We start from the raw sequence: 18,174 nt of genomic DNA, 5'->3' as shown, positions 1-18,174 counted from the left end.
TATGTATATATGTGGTGCGATGGAGGAAGAAGACAACAAGAAGCAAAAGGACAGAATGAAGCGTTGGACCTTACCTTGCCGACCGTAGCGGGGTACACGATCGCTCCTAATCAGAACACGTCTTTCTTGTAACGTCGCTGTTTTCTCACTGGCCCCACGTGCTAGCCTTCGACCGCGTGTCGCCGACTTCTGATCTGACCCTTCCGGTTTGGCCCTTCCGGTCTGGCTTCACCTCTGTTTGCCTCACCCTTCTCCACCACAACACATAGCTCGTCACAGCCCAAACACCACACGCCCCCCCCCCCTGATCTATAGATCATTCAACCGGCTCTCCCACTCACTCCTCGCTCCCGAACTACCTTAATTGGTTTCATAATCAGCCAACCAGGGAGGAGGGTACCGCTCCCTCTGTGGTCGCTGTGCGACCCCAGGACTGCCCTGAGTTCCTGGCGCACTGCCTTCATCATCCTGCCCACTGCAGCTGGTTCCATCCTCTGAAGCACTGACAATCTTCCGCACATCCAAAACATGGCGTGGCATACCATCGACTGAGACGTTGTTCTTCGAATTGATGGAGGTTATAGTTCCTTTCCCCCATTGTGATGTGCACCGTGCATTTGGGGGTTTTACCCAAACTTCTTCCCCGATCTGCACGAAGGCGTGCTCTTCTTCTCCCCGGAGTCGCATTGATGCAATACACGGGTACCTCCACTCGTACCTGAATATTGTCCTGTGTGTCACCGACTCCTCAGCCTGTCCTGACCTGGGCGACATATTGTACCAAAATACGGCCTCGATTGGCGAAATGCGACCCCTCTCTGCCATGGTCTTGATGGTACGATGATGCCTTTCCACCACTCCATTTCCACTTGACCGGTATGCCGCCCTGAAGAAGCGGCTGACCTGCCACCTGTCAAGCATTTCTTTCAGCACCTCCGAGCGAAATGCAGTGCCATTATCCAGCAGCAGCTCATCCACGGGGCCTCGTTCCAGGAATATCCCATTTAACACTCCTGCGATTTCCTCTTCAGTCCCCGTCTTCATCTCCCTCCATATGGCCATCCGCCCCGGTCCGCAGTCAACCATTGAGAGGTACGTCCCCTGCCGGTAGTGTGTTACGTCCACTGCCAGTCGTTTCCAGTTGTGGGCCACTGGAATACTTCCCGCCTCATGTACGCCCGGAGCAGGGTCAATAGACTGGCACCTGTCACAGCTGCTAACCACTCTCTGCACGCTCCGCCTCGTTACCTCGGAGTCAACTTTCCTGGCGAGGAACAACGTCCTGTCCACTCCCATGTGATGCATGGTATGCAGTCTCCTCAACTCCAAGTCACTCAGACAGCATACTGCAGCCACAGCCTGCTCCGCATCCTCTGGCACCTGCAACCAAGCTCGCTTTACCCTGGTTAGGACGTCTGCCCTGTTCTTTTCGGAAGGCACAAAGATTACGCTCAGCTCCAGATCGAACTCAGCGGTTAGCTCCCGCAATATTCCCAATCGGCGCTTTACCAGCATCTCCGCAGCCCCTTTGGTTCGCACCCTCCGCTCATCGGTGAGGACTGTCGTCACCCAACCAAGCACAGTGGCCGAATCGGTTCTAATCTCGATGGTGCACAGCCCCCACTTCAAGGCCAGGTTCACCCCCTTCAGCACGGCATCCAACTCCGCCACATTGATATGGTTGCAGTCATCCATCTTCCTGAGCCAGGCTGCATCTTCCACCACGGTGCCTCCCATTTCCAAGACGACCCCTATTGCGATGTTACTGGCGTCACACCAAACGATCCCACTCGTTGATTTGGGAACATACCAACTGCCCCTCACTGGATCCTCTGCTCTCACTCTGACCAAGACTTCCTGCATCATGTCGGTCGTTTTCTCCCCAACTCTGTCATTCCACTTTGCTCCTTCGGCTCGTCTCTTGATGAAGCTACATGCTGTCCGAAGCCATCCTGCAACCGGGTAATGTCCCACCAGCTTCCCGCACACCGAGAACAGTTCCCGCCTATTCACGCTGGTGCCCAGTTCAGGGATCTCGTTTCCTCTCCGGAACACCAGCTCGCCCGATCTGTCTTTTTGTAGCTTCAGCCCCAGCGCAGCTCCCCCCACCATCGACTCAGGCGGCTTCGCAATCAGCCCGAACCTCTCCAGGTGTCTCACTACCTCGGTGGCTGGCACTACAGTCTCGTCAACCAAAATATCGTCGATGTAGGAACTGGTGGCCTTCTTTATCCTCTCCTCTTTCCCTAGGACGGATTTGAGCACCATCGCCATAATTTTCGGAGCGGAATTCAGCCCGAAACCCAGCCTGGTTAAACAGTACGTCCGGCCCTTGTACCGCACCAGTTGGTATCGCCACAGCTTGTCACACACGGAGCTGCAAATATGCCGACTTCAAGTCGACGATCGTCGCTGCCTTGGTCGACTGTTTCCACACACGTAACGTCTCACCGCAAACGTCCGTTGCCTCGCCTCCCGTGTGGCACGATATATGGTCGTTCAGCTCCCTAAAGTCCAGCACCGGTCTCACTTTTCCTTTCGTCGGCTGCACCACCGCCATCAGAGGCAGCACTCCAATCACCACCTCCTCTTTCCATGGGACAAGGACTACCTCCTCGTCGAACTCGACGCCGGCGTGACCTTTCAACGTATGCTGGTAGCAGCTCACCCTGTTCTTTAGCAGTGGGGGCTCGTCCTTCCATCGCCACTCTATCGTCCACCTCCGACCATCAATGCCGCCTGAAAATCTTTGTCTTCGATGGTGTAAGCGCTGCTGTCCTCGACGGGGCTCTGCTCTCCCTGGCGGTCCCGACTCACGGCGCACGATGCCCCCACGCTTCCGAACGTGACTTCATCTCCTTGGAATCCTAACGCCACCAAGACGGTTGATGGCGTCCATCCCCAACACCACGTCAATCTCATCCACCAAGCGGCCAACTACAATTGCTTGCAGCGTCAGCTTTGCTCCCTGCACCTCAATCTGCACGTCAGTAATGCCTTCACAGCGTACCTCTCTACCGTCGACTGCCCTCGCACTGCTTTCTCCACTCCACGTCTCTACCACTCCCGGAGTCATCAAGGTCGTTGTCCACAAGGGCACGCGACATCTTCCCATCTACTAGCACATCCACAACGGGTAGAAAAATTTGCGCCGTTAATGATCTGAAAGGGAGACCGCTGGCGCAGTAGTCTCCCTTAGACCGTTTCCCTGCAGACATTCGGTGGCTATATGCCCCGTTTCACGACAACGGTAGCAGATGACCTCAGGCTTAGGTAACTTACAGTCTCGCACCATGTGCGGGTCCTGACACCGGAAACACTGACCTTTGAACGGACGCGCACGTTCCTTGTTCGACCCCTCTCCGCCACTCCTTGGCCGGCCACCTTTTGCTGTCGCCGCTGCTACCAGCGGTGACGACCTACGACAGGAAACTAACATACGAGCTCTCGATATTATATCCGCCATGGGCATGGTACTCACGTCCGGCAGATTCTGCAATTCGACCGACAGGTGGTCAGGAAATCCAGTCACAAACGCCAACTTTACCGTTTAATCCAGCGATTCTCCCTCGTACCCCGCCAGTCTGGCCAACCTCCTAAGTTCGTTGGCAAACACGTCAACCTGTTCGTCGGTCCACCTCGCTCTCCCCAGGCGAGCGTACGCCTCGAACATCCCTTCTGCGAAGGCCTCCATCAAGCGGATTTCTATCTTCTCCGCGTTAACTTGATCCCTCTCTTCCATCTCTAAAAATAGCGCCAACGCCGGACCATCTAAGTAGAGCAGTAGAAAACTTGCCAAGTCGCATATTCCCTGGAGCTTCGCGACTAGCTTCATCTTCTTCAGCCATGCGACTACGTCCGTGTCGCCGCAAAACGGCTTAATTATGTCACTAGCAATCCTGACTACATTCATAATTTTTTTTTTTTTTTTATGGGCCGAAATAGCTTGTGGTGCGATGGAGGAAGAAGACAACAAGAAGCAAAAGGACAGAATGAAGCGTTAGACCTTACCTTGCCGACCGTAGCGGGGTACACGATCGCTCCTAATCAGAACACGTCTTTCTCGTAACGTCGCTGTTTTCTCACTGGCCCCACGTGCTAGCCTTCGACCGCGTGTCGCCGACTTCCGATCTGACCCTTCCGGTTTGGCCCTTCCGGTCTGGCTTCACCTCTGTTTGCCTCACCCCTCTCTACCACAACACATAGCTCGTCACAGCCCAAACACCACAATATATATATACATATATACGACGGGCTTCTTTCAGTTTCCATCTACCAAATCCACTCACAAGGCTTTGGTCGGCCCGAAGCTATAGTCGAAGACACTTGCCCAAGATGCCACGTAGTGGGACTGAACCCAGAACCGTGTGGTTGGTAAGCAAACTACTTACCACACAGCGACTCCTACACCAATTTATAGATATTTTAGAAACAATATTGTAGCCCATGACATGATAAACCTTCTAACAATGACTGTCATGAGAAGCCTCTTCTTTGAGTTGTTTGTTGATGTTTGGTCAGGAATTGAACTCCCAAGTGTAGAAGTGAGAGTGCGTTGACAGGCTCATGATTATAGTTAGTGGGTAAAGTTTTCTTTATCAGTGAAATGGTCCTTTTTGGATGCAGCACAGAATACTTGTTTGTACGGCTGCTCCACTTTGCTGGATATGTGAATAGTACTCTATAGAGCAGCACACTTGTACTGCTTCTTATATGGCAAGAAACAAAAAATCTTCACCGCAGAGATAATTTTTGGCTCTGGTATAAAAGCCCATTTATTATGCAGTCTTGGCTATTTTATAGATGTGTGATCACTATTAACCATCATGAATAATCGTGAGGCCAAGCATCTACAAAGAGTGCCAAAGTTTTAGATATGTTATCTTTTGTTCTTTTCTTCTTTGAAGAAAAACCTTGTTCGACATCTTAATTCACTCCCCATGAAACTCAAACCTATTTAATTTATATTCATTTCATAGCTATGTCAGTATAATTTCTTGATAGACGTAATGACTATATTTTAGTGTTGTTGAATGACACCAGGCTGCAGATTGGTCTCAGTGTCTCTATTCACAGACGTTATACATGTCTAATGTGAAGTGCCTAAGTTTACATGTGGATGATATTAGTGTGTGATTTAAAGGTGAAAGAAGCTATGAAGAAGTGTATTCAACAATAGTTTCACCTTGATTGAGAAAACATGGTCAAAAACACTTCAGTCATTCCTATCCTATATTTTATAACAGGAACTGCATTGTCCAGTATATCCTTCTTTCAGGTGGTTGAATAGAATTTGAGAGAAATTGGGCTTTTTGTAATTGAATGTATAGAGGCCTCCTCAATAGTTTGTACTATGATACAGAGGCTCTTTTGTTGACTGGTTGGATGTGTATGTATGAAGTAACAGTGAGAAGGCCATCATTGTAGAGAACAGAAAGTGTAGGAGGCATAAATGAATTTAGTTTGCAGTTAATTATTCATCAATTTAGTTTGTATCACAATTTGTAAACAATAGTTTTTGTGGTTCTTGATGTCCAATGAGCCAATTGCTAGTTCTCTAGATTTCTGATTGTCAGAGTGACAAAGAAGTGTCTAACTCAATAAAACAATTATCTCAAAGGACTTCATTCCTGAAGCCTTTCTGTTTTGCCTTTCTCACTGACTTATCTTGCACTGTTGCACTGATATAGATTTGCAAAAAATATGCACAAACACCACACACACACAGATGTATGTATATGTATGCACATAAAGGGTTTCTGTACAGTTTCTGCCATGCAAATTACACTCACAAAGTATTAGTTAGCCATCAAAGCTATAATATATAGAGCACTTGCTCAAGGTGCTTACTATGCAGCATGATCAAACTCAAACCTTCATGTTGGGAAGGAAATCCCTTAACCACCTAGCCATGCCTAAATTCATGTTGGTAACAGTTATTTTTTCGTGTGTGTGTGTGTGTGTGTGTGTGTGCGTGCGTGCGTGCGTGTGTGTCTTTCCAGCTGAGGTTTGTACAGCAAGAGTGTATATGTGCATATGACAGTAAATGCATGTTTCCAAATATGTACATATGTGCATGTGTTTGTGTATATATGTATAGACCCATTCACTCAATCATATACACTGATGAACCAGACATAGACTCTATGTATAGTCAGTTGACCAACTGAAAATAGCAGCCAATTCTCCCTCAAATCACTCACTGCCATCTCATATGCAGATGTGTATACTGGACAATGTAGTCTCTGATATAAAAAAATGATGGAACAATCACGGCCTTTGATTTTAAGTCTGTCCAGTTAAGGCTGATCTGGTGCTAAAACTACAATTTACATAAAGTCAGTGATATAATTTAGTGTTGATGTTCAAACAAGAACAGGTTTTCATCATAAGCATATATTCTTTTACATTATTTGCTTGTACATGTGAATACATATATAAACATGCACACACACAATACTTCACTTAAAAGTGAAACATTACAGTGAGTTTAAATTATAGCATACACTAGCAGTATAACCCGATGTTGTCCGGGTGTGACTTATTACACCATCTACGATAAGTCTTGCTAGGGGAAAATCAACTAAAAAAGAAAGCCTTACAACGAAAAAACCCTTATGATGTAAATATGTTCATAATTCAAAAGACAATGAAATTAATAGGGAAAGTGTGAAGGCTGTTTTGCATAACATTATTAAGTGTACGTAAATTTCATCTGTCTAATTGGCTATACAAATGCTTGTGCAAAACAACTTTTTGTGCTGCCTTGATTATACATAGCAAGGTAATCCCTTTTTGCAGGAGGTAGGATGGCAATTTCTGATGAAGTAATTGCTGGCGATCTGTTGCTACACAGTTCTGCCAGAATTCTATCAGATTGGGCAGTAGATGTTGATGCACCATTTTTCAAAGTAGCTTCTGGAATGTGGTGAATTTCTGCAGTCTGTTGCTGTCATTTTAAACCGGTTGCTTTCTTTCCCCAGCAAGCTCTCTTCTTTGTAATGAAGTTCACTGATTTGCAATGTGTTGTCCATAAGCTCCGTAATTTGTATATTTACAAAACATTGATGAACATGAGTTATATTGTAGTGACTGCTTGTGTGTACGTGTGTGTGTATGCATTTGAGAGAGCGATAGAAAATAGGGAGAGAGGGAAAGAGAAGGGGAGAAATGAATAGAGAATGGAAGCAATGAAGAGAGAGAAAGAGAGGAAGGGAGAATGGAAGACAGTTATAAAATAGCAATGTGTGCACGTGTTTATATAAGAAACACACAGAAACTAAATCTTATATCTATAATGTTGATGTGTGTATGTGTTTCTGTGTATGTTGTTGTCACAGATCACATATGTGTGGTTGTATGTGTTTTTATGTTTCTATGTTATGAAAAATATGTTAGAGGTAGAGGGGTAGAAGAAAGCTATTAAATGGGAGAGAGGAAGAAGAACGAAGTAAGAGTGAAAAGGTAGAAGGAAAGAATAGTCTTAAAGCAACTTAATCTATGACTTTGTATGTATCACTTTCTCTCTCTCTCTCTCCCTCACTCTTTTACTGTTACCCTCTATATTATATGTTGAGTGCATGATCGATGTGTAAGTACGCCAGCCAAATCTCCCTTAAATCACACAAAGTAAATGGAATTTAAAAGATCTAATTACTGCACTGGAAAGTTCACATCGAGAAAATTCCATTGATGTAAGAATTTTTACGAAAAAGTGGAAAATGTTGATTTCTATAAACTTTTAGAAAGGCTTCACACTGATACACAACTTCAGCATTATATATTAAGATGGGCAACACACACACACACACACTAAATAAAAAAAGAAATGAGAGGTATTTGTATGTATGTGTGTATTAATGTGTATTGTGTCTCTATATATATATGGTAGTAAGTAAATGCGTTTTAAGAAAGATATTCCAAAAATTCAGTTTGTAGGGAATAGATGTTTGACTGCTGATCATATTTGGAAAAGAGTGACAGGTATTTGTATGTATGTGTTTATTTGTATGTATGTATGTATGTATGAGTGTGTATTGAAAAACATCTATATTTACACTTTAAAGTTGGTTTTCACACTCAACCCTGTTCTGCAGAATCAGTGTCGTGATGGGAGGTTTGTGCCCATCTCAACATTCTGAGTTTAAATTCCGCCGAAGTCGACTTTGCTTTCACCCTTTCGGTGTGTAAAAAATAAGTACCAGTTGAACACAGGGGTCGATATAATCAACTATTGTCCACCTGCCCCAATCCGCCCTTGTGCGAAAAATTGAAAATAAAAAGATGTTAGTAAGTAAATGTGTTTTAAAAAAGATTGCTAAATTTTCAGATTAACACCCGCACAATTTTCACTACAGTGTTAGGGTTAGGATTTTAGGGTCAGGGTTAGGGTTAGGGTTAGGTAGGTAATCGTGTGGGTGTTAATCTCAAGATTTACGAAAAGATTTTTAAAAAAAACTCAGTTTGTAGGGAATAAATGTTTATCGTTTGTATTTGAGAAAGATGTGTGGCTATTTTTTTTTTTTTGTGTGTTATCATGGTGAAGGACGGAGTTCGAAATATGAAAATGAAACCATTAAAGTGAAAGTATCTGTCATTAAACTATCGAAATGTGATTGTTTCAGTTTTGATACTGAAAGAGTTCTTTTACTGTCAGTGTTTTTCCTTCCTTTCTTTTTGTATTTGTTGTTGGATTGTTCGTAAAGGTTCAGAAGAGAAAGTAGGAGTTGAAAAGATTTGTAAAGGTAGTAGAAAGAGGAAATTAGATTCTATTAGGTGGGTGGGGAGAATGTTATTTTGTGTAGTTTAATGGATTTTATTCATAATTGTGTGTTATTTTGACGGAAAAAATGTACACACACACACACATGCATACATACATACATACATACATACATGCATGCATGCATACATACATACATACATACATACATACATGCATGCATGCATACACACATACATACATACATACATACATATATACATACATGCATGCATACATCACACACTCAAAGTGATAAGTCGCGTATTTGACATGAGAAACTATTGAAAATATGATGAATACTATCTCCAACTTTGAAGCCAAACTATCAGCCTTGTTAAATAACTGGCTAATCTTCTGATGAATTAACTGAGGGAACCTTTTATACAAGATCATAATGATTTTTCAACTGAAACTTGAACTTGCCATGCAGATGGTTACTACAAACAACATGGCTGGACACAACAACTACAACACAACTCAGGAATAGAATGAAAACAGCAGCTCAACAGGTAAACAGATTATTTCTAGCTATAGCTATAGAAGAAACTGTAACAACAAAACACATTTTCATTGTAGTTAGGAATTAAATGCTGATTTATTTAACTGTTATAAAAGAGCAAAGCAAAACACCACTGTTGGAATATGAGCAGATTGAAATCATACTGGGACGGTCTGCACCCAGAACTAAAGTTAATGAAATTGGAGAGGAGTATTTAAAACAGTGTAATGAACCTTCATTCTGGAAGATTAACACCTGCAAAGCAGTACATGAGCGAAGTTCAAAAAGTAAACAAAACTGAAACAATGAAGAAAGTGTCATTAGAGGAAAAGATAGCTAATTGATAGAAGATCATCAGCCATGTGATGATGATTATTGCGTGCAAACAAGTAAATCACTACAGGTCTCACCAACAAAAAGTGAAGAAAGAGATAGAAGTGATGTTTGGAGATAGCAAAAAAAGAACACTCACTTGCAAATTGATCGCCCTCAAGCAGGAGCTAAAAGTTGTCAGTGAGAGATTCTGACATCAGAAGAAAATAACCAAGAGAAAAACAATAAACAAAAAATTTAACCAGAACCAGGCAACAGGGTACAGAGACGTGAGAGGAGAAGCATGAGAAGACAAAGACTACTTCTGGAGGAAAATTTGGAGTGAAGAGATGGAGTTTAACCAAAATACTCTATGACTGGAAGAAAATCGAAGTTATTGTCCCTACATTACACCCAAGACATATAGCATTGATGGTGGTACCCTTATGACTGTAATCCAGAAACTTCAGGATGGAAATGCACCTGGAAGAGACTTCATTGCTGGATACTGGTACAAAAAGCTTACTTTCTACCAAACATACGTCATCACAGTATTATCTATTGTTCACTGATGCTATATTTCTGGTAAGACAGCTGCAGGAGAAATACCTAGCCAAAGATAAACCTCTGTACCTGGCTTTCGTTGACATGGAGAAAGCCTTTGACAGGGTCCCCCGATACCTTATCTGGTGGTCAATGAGGAAACTAGGGATAGAAGAATGGTTAGTGAGAGCTGTGCAAGCCATGTACAGAGACGCTGTCAGTAAGGTGACAGTTGGCAACGAGTACAGTGAAGAATTCCGAGTAGAGGTAGGGGTCCACCAAGGTTCAGTCCTCAGTCCCCTCCAGGCAATAACACAGGAATTCAAGACAGGATGCCCCAGAAAGCTCCTCTATGCTGATGACCTTGCACTAATTGCAGACTGTATGATGCATGTGTATGAACAGCCATGCTACACGGCAGTGAAACATGGGCCGTGACTGCTGAGGACTTGCGTAAGCTTGCAAGGAATGAAGCCAGTATGCTCTGATGGATGTGTAATGTCAGTGTGCATACTCAACAGAGTGTAAGTACCTTGAGAGAAAAGTTAAACCTAAGAAGTATCAGTTGTGGTGTGCAAGAGAGACGATTGCACTGATATGGTCATGTGGCAAGAATGGATGAGGATAGCTGTGTGAAAAAGTGTCACACCCTAGTGGTTGAGGGAACCTGTGGAAGAGGTAGACCTGGGATGAGGTTGTGAAGCACGACCTTCGAACATTAGGCCTCACCGAGGCAATGACTTTTGAGCAAGGCCTTTGGAAATATGTTGTGCGTGAGAAGATCTGGCAAGCCAAGTGAGACCATAACCCAAGGCCTCTGCCAGGGGTGTAGCCAGCCCACTTATGTGTACCTTTCCTTCATTGGACACTAAACTCTGCTTGCGAAGACCTGTTGGGGCAAGTGAAAGCGAAATCGTGATGGCACCTGTACTAGTAGAGCGCTAAGAGCACCGTCTGAGTGTGATATCACCATTTGAGTGTGATCATTACCAGAGTCGCCTTCCCGGTACTTGTGCCAGTGGCACGTGAAAAGACATTAGAGCAGTTCTACAAAAAGAGAAGGAGAGAGAGAGACAGACAGACAAGCTAAAAAAAAAAAATGATGAGCAATAGGCTTGTATTCATTTGCATATCAGAATGTTTGTTGGTGATACATATTAATTAACTAAAACATTGTTACAATTTATGCATAGATAAGTTATAAACAGAGTAACATGCATACATTTCACAAATATATATTTACTTTCACTACATATCTAGACCTGTAGTTAAAAAGTCTCTGAAAAACAATCCAAAGAAGAACTCCACAAGTTTCACTTGATTATTGCTAGCTCACCAGTAGTGATTTTTTATTTCTTTATTTTACTGAGGGAGAGAAGCAGGATATATATATATATATATTTGTGTGTGTGTGTGAGTATGTGTGTGTGTGTAAACATGTATATGCATGTGTGTGTACATGTAATATTTAACACTATTCAGCATAAGGTATGCCATTTCAATATATGAAAGCATTTCTATATATTGGAACTTGAACTTGTGCTCTAAAATCATGTTGATGTCTAGTAATTTGCAAAAAATCCTGAAGGGATTGCTTTCATATATTGAACCTTGTTTGTGTGTGTGTGTGTGTGTGTGTGTGTTTGTGTGTGTGTTTGTGTGTGTGTATGTGTGTGTGTACACGTTTTTATGTTTCCTTGTATTTTTTTAACGCCACTATTGGTAGGATGTATGGATGCACCTGTTTGTTTGAGCAATTATTTTCTCATATGGAGACTATTACTATTGTTACTGGCTCAACACACATGTTATACATAGACAAATATACATATATAGAAAGAGAGAGAGAGAAAGAAGACACAAATAGCAACACAGATAGGCGGATGGGCGGACAGATAGACGGATGTATCGTTTTATGTTAGTATGTCAACATGGACACCTACCCACATCCTGTCCATTGTTATTATATTTACACCAACAACTAAATCTTGACTGTTCCCCCACTGTTATTTATGATTGGAAGAACTTCTTTTGTGTCAGAAAAAGTTGGTTTGTAATTTCAGGAAAAAGTTATTTCACATAATGTAACTTTAAAAACAACAACTGTGAGTATTTGCTGCAGTGGAATAGTTAATTAGTTGATTTCTTTGGGTTGTTTCTTTTATGATTTAATCTTGTTACAGGGCATATTCCTCAGACTGCACACACTTTAACAACTAAGCTTCTATATCAGAGGTGGAAAATCCCTCCACTCACAGGCAAAATTTTGATTGCATTCAAATTTTTAACTAATTATAAAATGAAATAGTTCAGCTAAGATGTAAACAGTAATTACTTATGTTTCATACATTAATGGTTCATTATGTCTTTCAGTAAGGATATCCCCCATCATGTTCCTATACACTGGCGATTCATCCCTAATATTAACAAGGTTCATCATCTCAGCCAAAAATAGCAGTCAAATTTTTTTTTTTCATATTATACCCTACTATCTTAAAAAAAAGAAGGATGATATTTAATATAGTCCTAGATACACTGTACATAAAAAAAGATGAGATTGGTCAAAGTTGGAATATGAGGGCCAGCTAAAAAGTTCATAGGCTGACCAAGATACTCTCATGGATTGTGACCAAATAAGGTTTATTTTTCAACATAGTCCTCCTTGTGGTCCACACATTTCTTCCATTGGTGTTGCAGTGCTTGGATCCCATTGGTGAAGAAGCTTTCATCCAGTTTGTCAAAAAAGTCATCAACAACAGATATGATGTCATCACTGCAATACTGGTTCCAGACAAAGTTTTTTCATGTTGGAGATGAGGTACCATTGAAACCAAGGACTTGTGTGCTGGTGTTTGGTCTTGATACCTTTCATAACTGCCTCAGCAAGTTGGCATAGCACCTTCTGTTGATGGTGTGACCCTTTTGAAGATAGTTAATAAACAATGCCTTTTGCACCCCCAAAAATTGAGGCCATCATTTTTCCCTGCAGATGAAACAACCTTGTCTTCTTTAGAGCAGGTAAGGAGAGGTGCTTTCACTGCATGGATTGTCTCTTTGTCACTGACTCAAAGTGATGAAGCCAGCACTCACCCTGAGTTATGGAACATTTAAAGGAACCAGCTGGATCTACCTCAGACAATGTCAGATTTTCCTGTGATGTGATCAGTCTGGTACACTTTTGATTAGGTGTCAGAAGATGTTGCACTCACCAAGCAGAAATCTTCACCACACCAAGTTCATTGTGCAGAATATTCTCAACTCTCTCACAGGTTGTTCTAATGATATTGGCTTCTTGATTTATAGTCAATCACCTGTCATCCATCAGTACATGATGAACACAATATCTTCCTCAGTGGTGGCAGTTGCAGGATGTCAAAGCCTTGGGTTATCTTCAAGACTCTCCCTTCCTCTTCTAAATTCAGCTGCTCACTTTTGCACTGCTGATAAAACTGGAGCATCATCCCCTAATGTAATGACCATGTCAGCATGAATGCCCTTGGGAGCGGGGGCAAGGGCTAACCCTTTTTCTTGACATACTTAATCTGGGTGTTGTATGGGAGTGAGGAACATATACTTTATTGAATTGAATACATGCTGTATGATATATGTTGTATATATATACATATATATATATTTTTTTATTATATATATATATATATATATATACTGGTGGTGCCCCAGCATGGCCACAACCTCAAGGCTGAAACATATAAAACAATAAAAGAATATATATATATATATATATATATATATATACTAGCTGATGTACCCGGTAATTCCTGGAAAAGCGGGGCTTATCCCTTGGTTCCGTTCTCACAATTTTTTCGCTAATCCAATAACAACAATACAAAGTGTGTAGCCCTTAAAACAGTTTTTGTACATTTACAGAGAATACCAAACTGTCTTACATAGGATCTTGTTTTTAGGAATTTCCAATAAGTTATGAATACTCAAATTGTGGAGGCAGTTACGTAATAACATGAAATTACTTACCCAATAACATGAAATTACATAATAGTAAGAATTCAAGAAAAGTAGCTCCAGAGTATATAGAACTTAGGAGGAAATACCAATAAAGTATGTATACAAAAATTATGAAGCATGTTACGTAATAACAGGCTAATCAGATATGAGATAATAATTCAAAGTAAATAACTCTGAAAAGGGCTTTTGTGCATTCCCAGAGAATATTACCCTCAGGGCTGCTAGTTTGAAATATATTTACAATGAATGTAGAAACTGACTGTCATTTAGTTTTATAATAGACATACACATAAATTTCCATATAGATTTAAAAATAAAAAAACATGTAGATTATCAATACATTTACAACACTTACAAATATTACAATTAAATAATAAATACCTGACGATTGGTGAATCTTATTAAGTTTGCAGAGCTTTTTGATAAACAACATTTTTGGTCTTTCCTTGTGGAGCATAAATGAACAAATGATCAGGATTGCCAACTCTTAAGCATCCCACATAAAGTTGTAAGAAAAGTGGTTCCGCAAGGTTCAGACCTAACATGTTCAAGGACTGCCCCTGAGCCTTGTTAATGCTCATTGCAAAGATCAGTTTCAATGGGAATTGCAGGTACTTGTACTGGAAAGGCATATTCGAAGGAATAAGTGGAATTCTAGGAATGAATACAGGCTCACCGCTTGCTTTACCAGTCATAATTGTTGACAGCCTCTTCTTTATTATAAGTCGTGTGCCATTGCAAATCTTTGGCGGATTGAGGTTTTGAAGCAGCATAACTAATGCCCCAATCTTGAGGTGTAAGTTGTGAGGTGGGAGGCCAGGTAGTGTTAGACTATTCAAGAATTCACCTGGATAATTCACAGCTTCATCAATATTGAGTACAGCGTCAATAGAATTGTAGATGTGACACTCACCTGGTAAACTGTTCCAGAAGTTTAAAGTTCAAATCATGAACTGCCGCATTCTTTGGAGCTAAAATGGCATGGGCTTTCAGCCAGTTGTGGTCTGTAAACTAATTCCTCAGGTTAGGAAACACCTTGTTCATTAGTTCCTTTAAATCAGTTACCATATGTCCAAAAGGCAAGCTTACCTGACCATCCTTCTCACCAACTGAAATGTCATTACTGACGTCCAACAGTTGCTTTGGAAAGGTTCTGTCTGCATCATCACCACTGAGCTACACTCTCATGTTGGTTGTGAGTCTTAGCTTTTGCATACTTCTCCATAGGTAAGACAACTTTACGCTAGCATTTACTTCATCAGTTCTTGTCCTCTTTAGAACCACAGGAAGGGTTTATCTAAATTTTCCTCTAAGCAAGACTGTAGCACCTCCCATGAGCTTGGTGTTGTGTCTCAGATCCTGAAGGGCCATGTCAAGAGCTTCAAAGGAAAACTTATGGCTTGTTGTCACTTCATCCCAAATGATTGACCTGCATTCACTCTGAAGTTTGCCTTTTATAGAACCATGACTCATGTTGCAGTTTGCCTTCTCTTTCTTGGACAGGTCCAAAGGGAGTTTGAAACAGGAATGAGCTGTGCAGCCACCACTTAACAGAGTTGCAGCTATTCTACTTGACACCACTGCTAATGACATTGTGTTTCATTTGGCACAATTTAGCCAGAAGAAGGGTGATGACAAATGTTTTGCCAGTTCCACCTGGAGCATCCAGAAAGAAAAGACTTCCTCTTTCATTTTCAAAGCTCGAAATAATGGTGTCATAAACACCCAGTTGGTCCTCCATCAGTTTGTGTTCTTTATCAGCTATCTATACCATCATTTCCTCAATGTCATAGCTGATTTCTTACAGGTGCTCAATTGCGAGATTGTTTTCTGCCTGCTCTGGTTGAGGCAGACCAAATGTGGAATTGCCCTGACCTCCCATAGCTTGCACTCGGGTGTTCAGGTCAAGTAATGCCTCATTGTAAATGGTGTTATTGAACATGGCAATTTCCGCTGAGGTTTGCTTTTGAATCCTTTGTAGGATGTCCTCTGCCATGCTGGTTTTGTAGGTTACCCAAAGTTTGAGAGGTTCACACAAGCCACATGTCATCAGCATGATAGAAAATAGCTGGCACAATTGATTTAGTGTTCTGCTGATTGTCATTCTTAATTTTAATTTCAGTTTTATTTTATTAATAGCCCTTTTCTCTTCTCACATATTTTATATTCATTTTTGATAAGGTTTTTCAAAAAAACCGAAACATGTAAATTAATTAAAACACCCAAAAAATGTTTTAAAAGGTGGCATTTTCATTTTTATTCATTTTCAATATATATATATATATATATATATATATATATATATATATATAGTGTGTCCCAAAATTAAGGCAACCAACCTTTTTCAATTTGGTCAAAGGAAAACATTGTTATATTTCATGTCTGAGCATTGCAATGCAATGGTAAAGGAAATGCATTTGATATGACCATCTCTGTTTCAAATCCCAGTTTTAAATATAGGTGCAAATGCTTCACATGTGGCACACACCTGTTCTTGCAGAATCAAAGCTGGTGCAGTTTTGCCTACAGAGTGTTGAGTAAAGCATAAGGAGTGCTCGAGACCTTTGTCTTCAAAATGGATCAAATAGAAAAATCCAACAGGTTGAGATTAGAGCTTCTTGAGGGCTATACACCCTTACCTATGAAAGACAGAATGTTTTTCTGAATCCAGTGTTGTGTCTGTTTGGAGCTGTGGGATGGGGCCGAGTCTTGTTGTAGGCTCCAAGGTGCACCTTGAAAGTGCTCATTCACTCATGGAAGCACTTCAGCTTCCAGAATGTCACTAATGTATTGTTGGATGCTAAAATTAACAGCCAAGGGTACAAAAACGAGGGGAGACTTTCCAATGACTGTCACAGCCACCAAAATCATAACTGAGTTACAAGTCTACCTTTAAAGGTGCCAGAAGCATTCCAAAGCTGGTCATTCTGGTGGTTTACTGTCTGTTCAGTGTCAAATTTCTTTTCATCTGTGAACACCAGGTTAGACTGCATGCCGTCATCAATCTGACACAGGATAAGATAACTTCTCTCCAGTGTCGTGGCCTAATAAACTTGCATGAGCTCATGATGGCAGATCATCTGGTAGAGGTAGGTCCTGAGATTGTCCTTCAGTACTCAGTACATCAATGTTTGGCTTATTTTTGCTGTGGCAACCAGTTTTCTGATGGAATGATGAAGATTTTGCTGTATCTTTTCTGTGGTACTTTGATAAGCTGAGGTCTCCATACACTTCTTTCTTGACCATGTCCAGGTCAGTCAGCGGTTGAACCAATCTCTTGAAATTTCTTGACAATTTTCCAGGCTGTTGTTCAGTTAATTTTAAGTTCTTTTGATATAGCTGTATTACTTTCACCTCCTTTGTGGAGGAAGGTTATGATTGTATTTCAGTCTATAACCATTATCTAATTCATAAATCTGAATTTATTTAGTCTGAAACAAAAAGAAGACACACTAAGTTTTTATAATGACGTATAATTTTCATATCTTATCACATTTATTAATAGTTATCAAAACCTTGAAACTTTGCTTGCCTTAATTTCGGGACATCCTGTATATATACAACTGGCTTCTTTCAGTTTCTGTCTTCTAAATCCACTCACAAGGCTTTGGTTGTCCTGAGGCTATAGCAGAAGACACTTGTCCAAGGTACAACACAGTGGAATTGAACCCAGAACCATGTGGTTGGAAAGCAAGCTTCTTACCACATGCCTATGTGTATATAATGTGTACATGAATGAATGTGTGCCTTTGTTTTATAACTGTATATGTCTGTACATATGTATCATCATCATCATCATCATCATCATCATCATCATTGTCATCATTGTTTTAACATTCACCTTTCCATGCTCACATGGGTTATTGAAACAGATCATCTACAGTTGTATGCCCTTCCTGTCCCCATCCTTCACCTGTTTCCAGGCAAAGTAATATTTCCCTTTAGGCCAGGCAAGTTTTTGCAGAATATTGGGAATGAATGGGACTGCTTATCTGACGGTTAACATTCATTCACGACTATCACATGTTGTTAAAACAAGGAGGCACAGATGCACACACACCACTTCCTTTAC

The 18,174-nt window shown here is 41.3% G+C and overlaps 2 protein-coding genes across 3 annotated transcripts in view; one reads left to right on the top strand and one right to left on the bottom strand.

The window, feature by feature from the left end:
• LOC149136614 (uncharacterized) overlaps nucleotides 1–4,184 on the bottom strand; it is a 50,017-nt gene extending 45,833 nt beyond the window's left edge. The window contains exon 1 of the mRNA XM_089349326.1: nucleotides 75–4,184. Within this exon, the coding sequence (XP_089205452.1) occupies nucleotides 361–2,274 (1,914 nt within the window). The 5' untranslated portion in view covers nucleotides 2,275–4,184 and the 3' untranslated portion in view covers nucleotides 75–360. The remainder of the gene's footprint in view (nucleotides 1–74) is intronic.
• The window catches only part of LOC106881292 (tetratricopeptide repeat protein 16), a 148,630-nt gene that overhangs the window by 96,212 nt on the left and 34,244 nt on the right, over nucleotides 1–18,174 (top strand). The window lies entirely within an intron of this gene.

The sequence above is a fragment of the Octopus bimaculoides genome, chromosome 3 (genome assembly GCF_046866305.1).
Source record: "Octopus bimaculoides isolate indiv1 chromosome 3, ASM4686630v1, whole genome shotgun sequence".
Classification (NCBI taxonomy): Eukaryota; Metazoa; Mollusca; class Cephalopoda; order Octopoda; family Octopodidae; genus Octopus; species Octopus bimaculoides.
The sequence above is the reverse complement of the archived record's forward strand: the minus strand, read 5'-3'. Positions and strand labels throughout refer to the sequence as shown.